The sequence below is a fragment of the Eschrichtius robustus genome, chromosome 1, assembly GCF_028021215.1.
Source record: "Eschrichtius robustus isolate mEscRob2 chromosome 1, mEscRob2.pri, whole genome shotgun sequence".
NCBI classification, from domain to species: Eukaryota; Metazoa; Chordata; class Mammalia; order Artiodactyla; family Eschrichtiidae; genus Eschrichtius; species Eschrichtius robustus.
The window spans coordinates 2,138,725-2,155,772 of record NC_090824.1 but is presented as its reverse complement, the minus strand read 5'-3'; the positions used below and the strand labels follow the sequence as shown (position 1 = coordinate 2,155,772).

The 17,048-nt window shown below is 44.0% G+C and overlaps 2 protein-coding genes across 4 annotated transcripts in view; one reads left to right on the top strand and one right to left on the bottom strand.

Annotated features, from left to right (window-relative positions):
• Positions 1-1,506: 1,506 nt before the first annotated feature.
• On the bottom strand, positions 1,507-7,074 carry BAG5 (BAG cochaperone 5). 2 transcript variants are annotated; one of them, XM_068539990.1, is made up of 2 exons: positions 6,769-7,074; positions 1,507-5,264 (listed from the first exon to the last, which is right to left on the bottom strand). In XM_068539990.1, the coding sequence occupies exon 2, from the start codon at positions 5,234-5,236 to the stop codon at positions 3,893-3,895; it is 1,344 nt and encodes a 447-aa protein (XP_068396091.1). In that variant the 5' UTR covers positions 5,237-5,264; positions 6,769-7,074; the 3' UTR covers positions 1,507-3,892. The 2 variants fall into 2 exon arrangements, with proteins under 2 accessions (XP_068396091.1, XP_068396101.1); XM_068540000.1 differs by lacking the exon at positions 6,769-7,074 and adding an exon at positions 5,882-5,958.
• Positions 7,075-7,097: 23 nt separating this feature from the next.
• Positions 7,098-17,048, top strand: part of COA8 (cytochrome c oxidase assembly factor 8) — a 32,337-nt gene continuing 22,386 nt past the window's right edge. Inside the window, exon 1 of one of the 2 annotated variants that reach the window (XM_068540022.1) lies at positions 7,098-7,261. In XM_068540022.1, the coding sequence (XP_068396123.1) occupies positions 7,142-7,261 (120 nt within the window). In that variant the 5' untranslated portion in view covers positions 7,098-7,141. The remainder of the gene's footprint in view (positions 7,262-17,048) is intronic. The other variant, XM_068540013.1, reaches the window with a different exon arrangement.

Genomic DNA, 17,048 nt, shown 5'->3' with positions numbered 1-17,048 from the left:
GCTTAGTTGCTCCGCGGCATGTGGGATCTTCCCGGATCAGGGCTCAAACCCGTGTCCCCTCCATTGGCAGGCGGATTCTTAACCACTGCACCACGAGGGAAGTCCTTGAGAACAGTTTCTAACGTGCATAAGTAACGCAAGCCTAACGGGGCAGAGTGCATCTTAGCGGGTGGTAGAGAATTAAAAATGTCAAATTTCCTGTCTTTTTAACCGGTACGATTTGTTTCTCCTGGCGTCTGGCCTATTACACATCACACACCTGCACGGCGGGGCTGGCCGCGCTGCTTCTCCACTTGGATCACCGGGAGGAACACGCAGGCAGAGAAGACAGAAGAGGGCCTGTAGGAGGAGGCGGGGAAAAGGCAAAACCAGTTGCTGCCACCATGTAATGGGTTGTAATGGGTTTACGACAGACAGCTGCCAAAGCGAGGGTGAGCTGCGAGGTGGGTGAGGGAGCCCGAGGCAGAGCAGAGCATTTTGGGAACGCTGGAAGGGCTAGATGGTCAGAGATGCACAGCCGCCCGGCTAGCTCAGGTGCAGAGCACGAGACTCTCAAATGGCCAGAAAAACATCTCCGTTAGGAAGATGAGCTTCAACAGCACAACACCTTACCTCAAACCTTTCCTCCGGGGAGAGGACCTTTCCAGAACGCCTCGAGTTTCCCCTCCTGCGAGTAAGGGCAGCTCCTGTGCACTTGGCCCGCGGGCACCCTCCCCAGGGAAGCAGCGCGTGAGGCCACATCTGCTCCAGGTTCCCTGGCCCCCCACTGCCTGGGTTGTTTACGGGGGAACAGGTACCCCTTCCCCCACCACTGGATCCCCGTCTGTGCTCGTCACTGCCCCCGACTGGAGCCAAGGAGCCCTCCCCCGGGCCTGGCCTGCTCAGGGGCACCCAAGTCAGACAGTACCCAAAGGTGAAAACATGACAACAGGACTCACACCTCAGACTCACGTCCTTTCTCCACCACAAAGAGAAGCTAAGAGATTTTTTATTTCATCAATAATTAAGGGTATACTAGTGTGTCTATCTCAAAATAATACTGATTTAAGACACGGTATTACAGTAGTCACACAGTTCATGGGGCGGGGGCGGGAACCAACACGCTGGGATGACACACCTGAATTACACATGAAAATCAGTGTGGCAAATTGTTCTCCAATGATTCTCGAGAAAAACACTGCATGAGTTTAAAGCTAAAAAGCTTTGCTTAAAAAAAACCTGTGTGAACAGGATAAGCTTAGACCCTCCAAAACCAGATTAAAAACTGGCCAAGTAAAACAAATGAGAAAAACTGGTTAAACTTTTCAAATATACTAAATTATGTCAAATATATTATACCCAGGCAGTTTAGCAAAATAAAGCGTTAAATTGTACTTAGTAGACACAGTCATCATGTTTATTTTCATAACTACTTCACAGTAGGCTGATTAATCTGTTTGGATAAAGAATGACCTGAAAGCAATGCTGACTTAATGGAAGGTAAAGAAAGCAAACATTCCCAGCCAATTTTTCGTGAACATGGATTACACAGTTTAATGCAGACCCAAGGCCAAACATTTTTAGGGGGTAGGTTTTACTTCCAGTACAGATTCTCTTCATGTAAGATCATAAAAATACAATACAAAGTGATGAACCCAAAATACATGCAGCAGCCCACATTAACACACATGCCTTCCAACGAGGGACAGTAGCAGCTAAAGCCAGTATCACTAGGGCTCATTATGGGAACCGAATCATCAGGTACAGGGAACTAGAACAGACTGAAGACAGGGAGCATCACTCCTCAGCACTCAAGGCTGATTTGATTATTTCAATGACCAAAATAATCCCCGTGAGAAATCCAACATGACAGTGGATGGGCTCACTATCCTATACTCACCCCCGATGTGCAAAGATTAGCAGTTTGAGCCATCTCTGCGAGTTATGGAAAACACTGCTGGAAATGAATGCTAGGGGAAGACCTGCTTTCAAACAACAATGGATACTCTGAAAGGACAGGTTAACATTTAACTTTCAAATCTGAAATTCACATGAAGTAGTGGGGCCTGGTGCAGGATGTGAGGACGTCTGAAGTGAGTTATAGAGTACAGCCTTGATTGCCCAGTGATATAACGCCAACAGTGCTCGAACTTAAAAACTCCTCAAGTTTTTAAGAGCACCCTAAAATTATGATACAGAATAGCAATCCTGAAACGACTTTGGTCAGCATGAGCTACCAATAAGCTGCACTGAAAGCCCGCTGGACGTGCAGGTGGAAGGCTCACGGCCCAAAGACCTCCGATTGCCCTTTGACCCCACTGTCCAATGAATCTAGAACATTTCTAGTAGGAAAGACATATCAAGGGCTTTTAATTATTGGGCAGTACTGAGACAAAGTGAAAATTTTTTAGGGCTACACGTTTATAATCTTTTAGGTATTTAGGGCTATTCCTTTATCCATTTTATTTTTAGCTGTTTCCAAAGTTATCAAATTAATATCTCTGAAAGAAAATAACAAATTACTATAGAGCTCAAAAGATGTACTCTAATAACGATTATTTTGTGAGAGCTGACTACAGAGTAGTCTGTTTGTTAGTCATAATACTGGGGCAGCAAGTTATCAAGGCACTTCAGAACTCTGGGAAATTCTTCTGTTCACATTAACAGGCAACTGGTAAACTTGGATCCTCAAAAAGTATGTACAGAAATATGTACACCCTTTAGCAGAAGAAAAAATTTCCTGCACTGACAGACTTTACTGGCCCTTTCAGGCACTAGAGAAACATCCATGTGCCAATAACATGAGCTAAGGAATGCAGCAGGTTGGTGCCCAACGTCTGCAGGTGCAGGGAGCTGACGCTCGCTTCCTCTGAACAAGCTTCAAAGAGCTGGTCCTGCAGGGCTGCCGACAGCCTCTGCTCTCATACACTATAAAACAGCATTGGGAATGTTTAACAAGTTTGTCCCTTATGCCTTGAACGACAGAAGAAGCCCATTACGTGCTACATGCAGACATTTTTGCTTACTTTAGCATAACCTGATAATTGGTAATTTCCACTTTTCATTATCTTACTATGGGTGTGGGTGTTTCCTTTTTTTATAAAAGGTCCATTAACTTCATTTAAATGTTCCCATCCTTAGTAATTTCTAAGGGAAATATTAAGTTTAGATTTTACAAACAAAAACAACTTGAAGGTATTAGCTGGTGTTTTATCCCTTCTTCAATGCAGCCTCAAAGGTGTTTTTGCTATTCATTTTCATAACTTTCTTATGTCACACACAAAAATAAGACTCCCCCTCTAAATGCAGAGTACAGGAGAAAATACACTGTATTTCAAACAAAAAATGTTTATGAAAGAACCCACCATCCAAAAAAACAAAAAAACTCCCACCCTATTAAATTGGGTGGGACCAATTGGGTTTTATAAATGAAAAAAATCCTTCTGCTTTATTTAGCATAATAAAACATATCATTGTACTGCGTTTGTGCTTGGACCTTACTTCTACTTAACCAAAAATTTCCCCCTTCCTCATAATTGTCCTGGTATTTATTATGTAAGGTTATGTCTATTTCTAGATTCTGAAATATCTGCATTTTAATGCTTGAACAACCCATTAAAACTGTTTTAAAAGCTGCCCCTATTCCATTTTCTGATTTAAAAAAAAAACACAAAAAAACCCACACCACAACATAGTGATCCAAATGGAAAAGTTAGTATGTTGTAATATTTGTTTTTCAACATCAAAAGCAGCAGAGATACTGAATATAATTTGCTTAAATCATAAATACTGAGATTGACGTATGCATGTATAAATCACATGCAGGCTCAACAAACTGAAAGCTCTCTATAAATACACAGACACATATATAAAGTGCAAAATAAGAATGATCAACCATGGGCTCTCTGGCGTTTTAGTACTCCCATTCATCGGATTTCAAGTCGAGATAGCTGAGAATATTCTGTGCAAGCTTCACTGCCTGTTTCCGGGCAGCCTTACACTTCTCCTCTCCCTGCGGGTCAACGGCATCCAGGGCAAGCAGCTGCTTGGTGAGCAGCTCTTCCAGCCGGATGTAGTTCTTATCATTTCGACTGCCATCAAATGAGAGAACTTCCCCCTGGATCTCTGACAAGTTTCCCAGGACGTTCCAGACCGCTTTGTGTGAGGGGTGCTCCTCACAAACAAACAGCTTTCTTTTCTCAAGGGCTTCCTTCAAGTCGACGTAAGTGATGAGGGTCTGAACTTCAATCACCGCTCTTCTCCTGGCTTCCCGGATGCAGGGGTTTTTTTCAAGACTTACTTCATCCAACTGTCCAATCAAACCCTGCAGTTCTGTTTTGGAGCTCAGGTACAATTCTGAAGGATTCTGTGCTTGAAGAAGTTCGTTTTTTATTTCTCTCATTCTCTTGAGGACCTTTTCTATTTTTAAAATGGAATGATTCTGCCCCAGGTCAAATGCATGAGTGGTATCTGCTTCCTCTTCTAAATCCAAGTACCTCAATAACTGGTTGATATCTTCCACAACCTCCTTCCGGTAATTTCTGATTTCTGTGTGCCCACACACGTCTAAAGCATCCAGATCAGCCATCAGCCCCGAGAGCACACAAGATAAGTGCTTGCAAGTCTCATTACTGTTCACTCCCATAAGAAGGGCAATCAGAGTGCCTCTGGCCTTGTTCACTTCACACATCACAGAGTTAATTTTGGCAACTGAGGGATGCGCGTCCTCAGAAAGCGGCAGGGAAGGCTGCTTTTTCATGCAGTCCTCGATAATCTCTTGCACTGCACAGATTTTGGTTAAAGTGTGATACCGTGCTTTCCGCAAGGAGATCTTGCCTCCAGTTTTAACGTGTGTCAGCCTCAAAATGACATCCTGGATGCCTTCTTCAAACTCATCAGTTACGCAGTTGCCTCCACTATAAAATGGCACAATCTTCTCTTTCACCAGGGACTGGGCTTCTTTAAAAATGGTCTGTATTTCGATCCGGTGTGGGTGGTTTGCATTCTGCTCCAACTCTTTGAGAAGATGCTCTGTTTCTTGTGCTGCCCTCTTCCTAGCTTGCTGAATATCTCCTTTTCCTTCAGTATCTACCGAGTCTATTTCAAAAAGTTGTTTTGTTAGAACCCTCTCCAGTTTCTTGTAATTCTTGTCGTCTGACAGACCACTGAAACCAATTACTTGCTGTTCTATGCTTTTTACCTCCTTTTGGATTTCCTGAAGCCTACTAATAGAAGGATGTTGGTTTCCCATCTCCATACTTTTGTTGTGTTCAGTTTCACAAGCACTAAAAGATGACAAACATAACTTATTACACCACAAAGCCTGCAGAATGGTAATCATATATTAATTCATTCTAAAAAGATATGCTTAAGAAATATGGCTTGTTATTGCGATCCCAAGGACAGTCACACTTGAGTGACTAATCAACTCCCTCTCCTGAAAATAACCTAAACATGGCAGTGATTGAGACCGGGGTTACTGCAGTGGGGAATATGAGCCGGAGCTCTGGGCCTGGGAAATTCAGAGTTTCCTCAGTCATCAAAGAAAACGGCATATGCCTTCATAAGTATGCCATGAGGTTGAACCATCAGCTTGGAGAAAGCACAAGTACCTTAGGTCTTAACACTGGAAGCTGGTTTTTGGCAAGAGCAGGGCACCTCTGTGGAATGTACAACAGCAGCTCTTCTAACCTTCCAGACGTCATGGGTACACTGAAGCACCCCGACCAGACCAAAGTGCTATGCCTAGTTTCAGGAAAAGGAACTAAACAAAAGGAGCTGAGCCACTGAAACCAACACCAGGGGTTCGCAGACACTCCCAAAAGTCCCCGCTTCTACTTCCTCTCCACCCTTTAAGCACTTGTGTAAAAATACCCTGTTTCTCGCCCCACCCTTTTCATACCTCACAAATCCTCCCTGCACAGGGATAAAATTCCACAGGGAAGGCGACTGGGTTATGTTAAAGGCACCACCTTGGGCTTCGGAGGCCTAGTACCCCCTAGGTCCTATCGTGCTCCTCTCCTCCTCCAAAACACACCCCACGAGAATGAGACAACTATGACTAATTCATTCACCAGCCTCCCGTTAAGGGTCCAGAAGGGTTTAACGCATTTTTTTTTTTTTTTTTTTTTACGCTCTTTCGCGGGAGGGGGATGGATGCTCAACCGAAACTAATCCCCTGTGGGTGGCCGAGCCCAGAACACGCCTCTGGAAGCCCAGAAGAGCAGGCTGCCTCGACTGTTTCCTCCCCTCTCGCCCAGCCCTCCCAGCACTTTACCCAGCAGCGGTCTAAGCTGGTTTGGTCTTGCCTTCCCGTGGGTGAAGTGGCCAGATAGAAGATCGGCCCTTTACGGGGTGCGGCACCGGAGCTGCGCCCCAAGCTGCATCTCTCTCCCCCTCCCGGCTAGGTCTGAACTGGGCAGCCGGTGAAGGGGCCGGCGGTGGCAGCGGCAGCTACTGGCCGCAGCGGCCGCTCCGGGCGTCTCGCCCGGGCCCCACGACGCGCCCGCCGGCCTGACCGCACAATGGCCCGTGGGGGGAGGGGACGGCCGTGTTCGGCCGGGCAGAGGAGCCGGCGAGAAGGGAGGGAACTCGGGCCCGGCCGGCTGCGGGGAGCCCGGCTCCGAAACCAGACCCGGCCGCGTCTGACCCGGGGTGGGGGTGGCGCCAACTCCGGCCCGGCCGGAGCGGGGCGGCGCCCCGGGACAGGGGTCTTCCGCTGGCAGCCCGCGCCGAGGTGAGGCCGCGCGCGCCCCCACCCGCCCCGCGGAGGCCTCCGCCCTCGCTCACCTGCGCCGCCCGCGCCATCGCACGCTTTGCCACCAACGCCCCGCAGTCTTGCCGTCGCCGGGCCCGGCAGCCCCGCCCCCGGGCCGAACACTCCCCGCCCTGGGAAAAAGTCCTCCGGCGTCCGCGCTGCACCTCGACCCTTGCTGAGCCCGCCGCTAGCCGCCTAGCGCAGTCCCCTGGAATGCCCGCGACCGAGGAGCTGCCACCCGGGCGCGCTCGCGCCGTTCGGCCGCCCACGCAGCCTGTCACATGCCGGGCAAGCTCACGGTCGGCCGAGTCGTCCCCTCCCGCGGGCTTTGCGACCGTGCCGTAAGGCAGCCCCTCGCGCCGTCGCGACTCCGCTGTGCGTCGCGGGGGCCGCCGGACGGCAGCCATGGCGGCCTTGCGACCCCTGCGGAGGGCCCTGCTTCGTCTCTGCCGCGCCTTCTCCAGCGGCGGCTGCCAGCTCGCCCCCGAGCGCGGCGGTGAGCGCAGGGATGCCGCGCCGAGCCGGGTGAGTGTGGTTCCCGGAGAGGTTGGGCCGGGAGTGACCGCGAGGGGCGACAGACCCGAGCCGCGCCCCTCAGGGACACACGTGGGCGCTCACCTGCGTTGCCGCACTGGCGGCCTCGGCTGAGCTACCCGGGAGCAGGGTCCCCGAGCTGGCCCGGGCCTGGCGCGGAGCAGCGTACGCGGCGTGGGGGGACGGGCGGGTGGAGAGTGGGGAGGCCCCGGAGTCGCCAAGTGTCCTGCGTCGCCGCCACCCCGGGGCTGTTGACAAAACTTCTGTTAAGTAGAGCAGAGTCAGCTAGGAAGTTTATACGTACCTTATTTCTTGTCGAGGATAACTAGTCTTTACATTTAAAGAGCTGTTGATAAGCACAGCGTGTGTGTGTGTGTGTTTTCGCGCGCGCTTGGCTTCGTTCAAATTATTAGTGCTTTTCGTCAAGTGATGACAAACTGTCGTCATATTTTGTAGGACTTCACGTTGAACGCTTTTTCTGGTTTGGAAACTGTGTGTGCATATATGCATTTTACTGACCAAAGATGCACAAAGATGAATATCTTTAGCAGCAAAGCGGCGAGCAGTTTTTATACATTGCACTGCTTTGGGGAAGGATGTTTTGTTTGAGGGAGCCGTAGGCCTTCATTCCAACTGTCACATGAAAATATGGACTAACGGTGTGGAATAGGCTGCAGATAGAATATTTAAACGAAGCCTAAGAATACTGGACCTCCCTGGCGGTCCAGTGAGTAAGACTCCGCGCTTCCACTGCAGAGGATGCGAGTTCTATCCCTGGTCGGGGAAGTTCCGCATGCCGCGCGGTGCAGCCCGCCCCCCCGCCCCCCACCGAAAAAAAAAACATACAAAAACTAACGTTTCATTTGCCAACAGGCTAAGGAGCGAGGCTGGCAAGCATCCTTTAAACGATAATTAAAGAAGGATAAAAAGAGCCTATTAAGAATTCCAAAACGTGCCTGTCTGTAAATTTTCATTTATTTTGGTCTGTTGCTATTAGCATGCTTTTATAAATGCAGCTTTGAAGTTCTGTCTGGTTTACAGTTTAAACAGGGAGTTACCAGGGCAACTGGGCACCTAGACCCCAAGCCTCTGGCTCAGTTCCCTCATACAGTGGCCACAGCCCTGACTTCTATTCCTAGAACATAGAAACCCACCAGCATCTCAGTGTTTGGGCAGAAAGATACTCAACAGGTATCTGAAAATGCTCTGGGAGGGCAAACAGCATCAGCCAACAACTGCCCCCAGGGTGAGGACTTAGCCCAACTTCTTTTGTGAACAAGTGCTGGAAAAAAGAACAGCACCCACACAGGGCTTTCTCTGTTGACATACAGCCTTTTGTTAAAGTAAGTCTTACTGTGGGTCTGATCCTCGAGATGAGACCTCTCTGCCTTTTGCAGTCCAAGTGACAAGGAAGCCGGTGCTGCGTAGCTGTTGGACCGCCTACACCTGTGAAGGCAATGACTCTGATGAGGCTGAAAGTGGAGCAGCTGACCCATGAGTCAGACCTTCCCCGTTCTAGCCTTACGACTTGTGCTGCTGTTGTTGTTTTTTAGAATGTGTTCCCCATTGCGCTAGGTTTTGGATGGGACGTGAAAGAACAGTTCTTTCCTCAGGGCAATTTGTGTTTCCTATGTGTTTGGCCCCATCTTTGTGTGCTTCCTGAGCACACAGCCGGTTCTCCAGGTAATTAAATTTCTGCAGCAGAGAGAGATGGTTGTCTTTCAGGCTGTGATTTTAAATATTCTTTAAGGTCTTCTTAAAAGTCACAGGTCCTAAACCTTTTGTTTTCTTTATTTAAAGAGATATATTTTAATCCTGTATTTCTAGTTCACCCTATGTATTTTCTCATTCTTTGTTCTTCGCTTGCGTTAAGGAGACCTGCTTTTAGGACCTACACAATTTATTTCCCTCTCTAATCTCTGGCTACCAGTTTATTATTATTATTATTATTAATTTATTTTTTGGCCGTGCTGTACAGCTTGCGGGATATTAGTTCCTTGACCAGGGATTAAACCCGGGCCCTCAGCAGTGAAAGCGCAGAGTCCTAACCACTGGACGGCCAGGGAATTCCCTGGCTACTGTTTTGTTTTTGTTTTTGTTTTTAATTATTTATTTATTTCTGGCTGTGTTGGGTCTTTGTTGCTGCGCGTGGGCTTTCTCTAGTTGCAGCGAGCGGGGGCTACTCTTTGTTGCGGTGCGCAGGCTTCTCATTGTGGTGGCTTCTCTTATTGTGGAGCACGGGCTCTAGGACTGCGGGCTTCAGTAATTGTGGCACACGGGCTCAGTAGTTGTGGCACACAGACTTAGTTGTTCCGCAGCATGTGGGATCTTCCCAGACCAGGGCTCGAACCCGTGAACCCTGCATTGGCAGGCGGATTCTTAACCACTGTGCCACCAGGGAAGTCCAAACATCAGGATTCTTTTTTTTTTTTTAATTTTTTTATTTTTGGCTACATTGGGTCTTCATTGCTACGCGTGGGCTTTCTCTAGTTGCGGCGAGCGGGGGCTACTCTTGGTTGCAGTGCGCGGGCTTCTCATTGCGGTGGCTTCTCTTGTTGCAGAGCACAGGCTGTAGGCGCGCGGGCTTCAGTAGCTGGGGCTCGCGGGCTCTGGAGCGCAGGCTCAGTAGTTGTGGCTCACGGGCTTAGTTGCTCCGCGGCATGTGAGATCTTCCCGGACCAGGGCTCCAACCTGTGTCCCCTGCGTTGGCAGGCAGGTTCTTAACCACTGTGCCACCAGGGAAGCCCCAAACATCAGGATTCTTAAGGGCAAGTCCAATAAGTTCACAAGTTAGGGAACCACGGTTATATTATATGCATTAATATTTGCTTATAGTCCTGAATTCCATTCACGTTTATACTGATAGTAAACATTTATGAAGCACTTGCATGCACTGTTCTGAAAACTTTACATATTTTAACTTATTTAAGCCTAAAATTCTGTCCAGAAGGTGCTTTTATCATCCCCATTTTACAGATGAGATTGAATGATTACTTTTCAATAATTACTTACTTTTACAGTAAGATTAAACAATTTCAAGATCATAATGCTTGCACATAAGGAATATACATGTTATAGTTCCTTTATCCAAAGGATAATGAATTAAAAATTTTCTTCTAGTAATTTCTAGATGAACGAAACAGAGAAACAGGCCCTCAGCATAGAGAGGTAGTATTCGCAGATAACAGATAATGGAACTACTGGTGTCACGTTTTGCTTACATTTTCATTAAGGAGAATGATCTCCAAAATCCCCAAGTTTAGATTTGGAATAAACCTCGTAGGAAGAAATTGAAACTCAGGATAAATGAGAAACTGGTGAGAGAGCTAGTCATTGAATTTTAAGGTTAACATGGATATTTCTAGTATTTAAAAGGCTTTCAATAAATAGTTGGAAAACAAAGCTGGGGTGGGAGGACTTTAAAAACCATGCAATTTAACTCTATTATCATAAAGGTAAGGAAATTGGGACCCAGAGATGTAAAGTGACTTGCCTGCTATCACACAGCAGAGTCAGGATTGAAATCAATGTTTTCCCACTCTCAGTCCAGTGTTCTAACGCTACCAAATGCTTTTTCTTCACCTATTGAAACAATTACATGATTTCCCCTTGTTCTGTTAATGTGGAGAATTACTTTGATTTATTGATTTTCTTTTTTTGTTACTTATGGGAAATTTAAAACATGTACAAGGATAGAAGAATATAAAGAATTGCTGTGTATCCAGTACCCTGCTTCTACAGTTATCCACTCATGGCTGTTTATTTCATCCTTACCCCAATCCAGTCCCCCTTCCCAGATAATTTTATGCCAAATAGCAGACATCATATTTCATTTGTAAGTATTTCAGTATGTATCTTTAAAAGATACAGACTTAAATATATATACATATACCTGTGTGTGTATATATATATATATAAAACATAATACCATCGTCACACCTAAAAATATTATAATTCCTTAATCCCAGCAAATTTCCAATGTTCAAATTTCTTCAGTTGTCTTAGAAATGTCATAAATGTTTTCTTTTACAATTTGCTTGTATCAGCATCCAAATAAGGTCTACACATTGCAACTGATTAATATTCTTTTAGTTTTCTTTCAACCTATAGGGTTTGCCTCTATCCCCTTCCTTTTTTTTTTGAATTTTTGAATTTTTGTATTTTATTTATTTTTTATACAGCAGGTTCTTATTAGTTATCTGTTTTATACATATTAGTGTATATATGTCAATCCCAATCTCCCAATTCATCCTACCACCACCCCCCCACTTTCCCCCCTTGGTGTCCATACGTTCTCTACATCTGTGTATCTATTTCTGCCCTGCAAACCGGTTAATCTGTACCATTTTTCTAGGTTCCACATATATGCGTTAATATATGATATTTGTTTTTCTCTTTCTGACTTACTTTGTATGACAGTCTCTAGATCCAACCACGTCTCTACAAATGACCCAGTTTTGTTCCTTTTTATGGCTGAGTAATATTCCATTGAATATATGTACCACATCTTCTTTATCCATTCGTCTGTTGGTGGGCATTTAGGTTGCTTCCATGTCCTGGCTATTGTAAATAGTGCTGCAATGAACATTGGGGTGCATGTGTCTTTTTGAATTATGGTTTTCTCTGGGTATATGCCCAGTAGTGGGATTGCTGGGTCATATGGTAATTCTATTTTTAGTTTTTTAAGGACCCTCCATACTGTTCTCCATAGTGGCTGTATCAATTTACATTCCTACCAACAGGGCAAGAGGGTTCCCTTTTCTCCACACCCTCTCCAGCATTTGTTGTTTGTAGATTTTCTGATGATGCCCATTCTAACTGATGTGAGGTGATACCTCATTGTAGTTTTGATTTTCATTTCTCTAATAATTAGTGACTTTGAGCAACTTTTCATGTGCTTCTTGGCCATCTGTATTGTCTTCTTTGGAGAAATGTCTGTTTAGGTCTTCTGCCCATTTTTGGTTTGGCTTGTTTGTTTTTTTAATATTGAGCTGCATGAGCTGTTTATATATTTTGGAGATTAATCCTTTGTCCATTGATTCGTTTGCAAATATTTTCTCCCATTCTGAGGGTTGTCTTTTCGTCTTGTTTGTAGTTTCCTTTGCTTTGCAAAAGCTTTTAAGTTTCATTAGGTCCCATTTGTTTATTTTTGTTTTTATTTCCATTACTCTAGGAGGTGGATCAAAAAAGATCTTGCTGTGATTTATGTCAAAGAGTATCCTTCCTATGTTTTCCTCTAAGAGTTTTATAGTGTCTGGTCTTACATTTAGGTCTGTAATCCATTTTGAGTTTATTTTTGTGTATGGTGTTAGGGAGTGTTCTAATTTCATTCTTCTACATGTAGCTGTGCAGTTTTCCCAGCACCACTTATTGAAGAGACTGTCTTTTCCCCATTGTATATCCTTGCCTCCTTTGTCATAGATTAGTTGACTATAGGTGCGTGGGTTTATCTCTGGGCTTTCTATCCTGTTCCATTTATCTATATTTCTGTTTTTGTGCCAGTACCATATTGTCTTCATTGCTGTAGCTTTGTAGTATAGTCTGAAGTCAGGGAGTCTGATTCCTCCAGCTCCGTTTTTTTCCCTCAAGACTGCTTTGACTATTCAGGGTCTTTTGTGTCTCCACACAAATTTTAAGATTTTTTTGTTCTAGTTCTGTAAAAAATGCCATTGGTAATTTGATAGGGATTGCATTGAATCTGTAGATTGCTTTGGGTAGTATAGTCATTTTCACAATATTGATTCTTCCAATCCAAGAACATGGTATATCTCTCCATCTATTTGTGTCATCTTTGATTTCTTTCATCAGTGTCTTATAGTTTTCTGAGTACAGGTCTTTTACCTCCTTAGGTAGGTTTATTCCTAGGTATTTTATTCTTTTTGTTGCAATGGTGAATGGGATTATTTCCTTAATTTCTCTTTCTGATCTTTTATTGTTAGTGTATAGGAATGCAAGAGATTTCTGTGTATTAATTTTGTATCCTGCAACTTTACCAAATTCATTGATTAGCTCTAGTAGTTTTCTGGTGACATCTTTAGGATTCTCTATGTATGGTATCATGTCATCTGCAAACAGTGACAGTTGTACTTCTTCTTTTCCAATTTGTATTCCTTTTATTTCTTTTTCTTCTCTGATTGCCGTGGCTAGGACTTCCAAAACTATGTTGAATAAGAGTGGCGAGAGTGGACATCCTTGTCTTGTTCCTGATCTTAGAGGAAATGCTTTCAGTTTTTCACCATTGAGAATGACGTTTGCTGTGGGTTTGTCGTATATGGCCTTTATTATGTTGAGGTAGGTTCCCTCTATGCCCACTTTCTGGAGAGTTTTTATCATAAATGGGTGTTGAATTTTGTCAAAAGCTTTTTCTGCATCTAGTGAGATGATCATATGTTTTTTTTCTTCAATTTGTTAATATGGTGTACCACATTGATTGATTTGTGTATATTGAAGAATCCTTGCACCCCTGGGATAAATCCCACTTGATCATGGTGTATGAGCCTTTTAATGTGTTGTTGGATTCTGTTTGCTAGTATTTTGTTGAGGATTTTTGCATCTATATTCATCAGTGATATTGGTCTGTAATTTTCTTTTTTTGTAGTATCTTTGTCTGGTTTTGGTATCAGGGTGATGGTGGCCTCATAGAATGAGTTCGGGAGTGTTCCTTCCTCTGCAATTTTTTGGAAGAGTTTGAGAAGGATGGGTGTTAGCTCTTCTCTAAATGTTTGATAGAATTCACCTGTGAAGCCATCTGGTCCTGCATTTTTGTTTGTTGGAAGATTTTTAATCACAGTTCAATTTCATTACTTGTGATTGGTCTGTTTATATTTTCTATTTCTTCCTGGTTTAGTCTTGGAAGATTATACCTTTCTAAGAATTTGTCCATTTCTTCCAGGTTGTCCATTTTATTGGCATAGAGTTGCTTGTAGTAGTCTCTTATGATGCTTTGTATTTCTGCGGTGTCCGTTGTAACTTCTCCTTTTTTTTTTTTTTTTTTTGGCTATGTTGGGTCTTTGTTACTGCGCGCGGACTTTGTCTAGTTGTGGTGAGCGGGGGCTACTCTGTTGCGGTGCGCAGGCTTCTCATCGTGGTGGCTGCTCTTGCTGCGGAGCACGGGCTCTGGGCGTGCAGGCTTCAGTAGTTGTGGCTCATGGGCTCTAGAGTGCAGGCTCAGTAGTTTTGGCACACGGGCTTAGTTGCTCCGCAGCATGTGGGATCTTCCCGGACCAGGGCTCAAACCCGTGTCCCCTGCATTGGCAGGCAGATTCTGAACCACTGTGCCACCAGGGAAGCCCTAACTTCTTTTTCATTCCTAATTTTATTGACTTGAGTCCTCTCCCTCTTTTTCTTGATGAGTCTGGCTAAAGATTTATCAATTTTGTTTATCTTCGCAAAGAACCATCTTTTAGTTTTATTGATCTTTGCTACTGTTTTGTTTCTATTTCATATATTTTTGCTCTGGTCTCTATGATTTCTTTCCTTCTACTAACTTTGGGTTTGGTTTGTTCTTCTTTCTCTAGTTCCGTTAGGTGTAAGGTTAGATTGTTTATTTGAGATTTTTCTTGTTTTTTGAGGTAGGGTTATATTGCTATAAACTTCCCTCTTAGAACTGCTTTTGCTGCATCCCATAGGTTTTGGATCGTCGTGTTTTCCTTGTAATTTGTCTCTAGGTATTTTTTTATTTTCTCTTTGATTTCTTCAGTGATCTCTTGGTTATTTAGTAACGTATTGTTTAGCCTCTGTGTGTTTGTGTTTTTTACGTTTTTTTCCCTGTAATTGATTTCTAATCTCATAGCATTGTGGTCGGAAAAGATGCTTGGTATGATTTCAATTTTCTTAAATTTACCGAGGCTTGATTTGTGACCCAAAATGTGATCTATCCTGGAGAATGTTCCATGTGCACTTGAGAAGAAAGTGTAATCTGTTTTTGGATGGAATGTCCTATAAATATCAATTAAATCTCTCTGGTCTGTTGTGTCATTTAAAGCTTGTGTTTCCTTATTAATTTTCTGTCTGGGTGATCTGTCCATTGGTGTAAGTGAGGTGTTAAAGTCCCCCACTATTATTGTGTTACTGTCGATTTCCCCTTTTATAGCTGTTAGCAGTTGCCTTATGTATTGAGGTGCTCCTATGTTGGGTGCATATATATTTATAATTGTTATATCTTCTTCTTGGATTGATCCCTTGATCATTATGTAGTGTCCTTCCTTGTCTCTTGTAACATTCTTTATTTTAAAGTCTATTTTATCTGATATGAGTGTAGCTACTCCAGTTATCTTTTGATTTCCATTTGCATGGAATATCTTTTCCCATCCCCTCACTTTCAGTCTGTATGTGTCCCTAGGTCTGAAGTGTGTCTCTTGTAGACAGCATATATATGGGTCTTGTTTTTGTATCCATTCAGCGAGCCTGTGTCTTTTGGTTGGAGCATTTAATCCATTCACGTTTAAGGTAATTATCCATTTGTATGTTCCTATTATCATTTTCTTAATTGTTATGGGTTTGTTTTTGTAGGTCCTTTTCTTCTCTTGTGTTTCCCACTTAGAGAAGTTCCTTTAGCATTTGTTGTAGAGCTGGTTTGGTGGTGCTGAATTCTTTTAGCTTTTGCTTGTCTGTAAAGCTTTTGATTTCTCCGTCAAATCTGAATGAAATCCTTGCCAGGTAGAGTAATCTTGGTTGTAGGTTCTTCCCTTTCATCACTTTAAGTATATCATGCCACTCCCTTCTGGCTTGTAGAGTTTCTGCTGAGAAATCAGCTGTTAACCTTATGGGAGTTCCCTTGTATGTTATTTGTCGTTTTTCCTTCGTTGCTTTCAGTAATTCTTCTTTGTCTTTAATTTTTGTCAATTTGATTATTCTGTGTGTCGGTGTGTTTCTCCTTGGGCTTATCCTGCCTGGGACTCTCTGCACTTCCTGGACTTGGCTGGCTATTTCCTTTCCCATGTTAGGGAAGTTTTCAACTATAATCTCTTCAAATATTTTCTCAGGTCCTTTCTCTGTCTCTTCTCCTTCTGGGACCCCTGTAATGCGAATGTTGTTGTGTTTAATGTTGTCCCAAAGGTCTCTTAGGCTGTCTTCATTTCTTTTCATTCTTTTTTCTTTATTCTGTTCCGCAGCAGTGAATTCCACCATTCTGTCTTCCAGGTCACTTATCCGTTCTTCTGCCTCAGTTATTCTGCTATTGATTCTTTCTAGTGTATTTTTCATTTCAGTTATTGTATTGTTTATCTCTGTTTGTTAATTCTTCTAGCTGTTTGTTCTTTAATTCTTCTAGGTCTTTGTTAAACGCTTCTTGCATCTTCTCGATCTTTGCCTCCATTCTTTTTCTGAGGTCCTGGATCATCTTCATGATCATTATTCTGAATTCTTTTTGGAAGGTTGCCTATCTCCACTTTGTTTAGTTGTTTTTTCTGGGGTTTTATCTTGTTCCTTCATTTGGTACAAAGTCCACTGCCTTTTCATTTTGTCTGTCTTTCTGTGAATGTGGTTTTCCTTCCACAGGCTGCAGAATTGTAGTTTTTCTTGCTTCTGCTGTCTGCCCTCTGGTGGATGAGGCTATCTAAGAGGCTTGTGCAAGCTTCCTGATGGGAGGGACTGGTGGTGGGTAGAGCTGGCTGTTGCTCTGGTGGGCAGAGCTCAGTAAAACTTTAATCCGCTTGTTTGCTGATGGGTAGGTCTGGGTTCCCTCCCTGTTGGTTGTTTGGCCTGAGGCGACCCAGCACTGGAGGCTACAGGCTCTTTGGTGAGGCTAATGGCAGACTCTGGGAGGGCTCACACCAGG

What these genes read in the sequence shown, in the direction of transcription:
- BAG5 (XM_068539990.1), bottom strand. Translation starts at nt 5,236, where the DNA reads ATGGAGATGGGAAACCAACATCCTTCTATTAGTAGGCTTCAGGAAATC.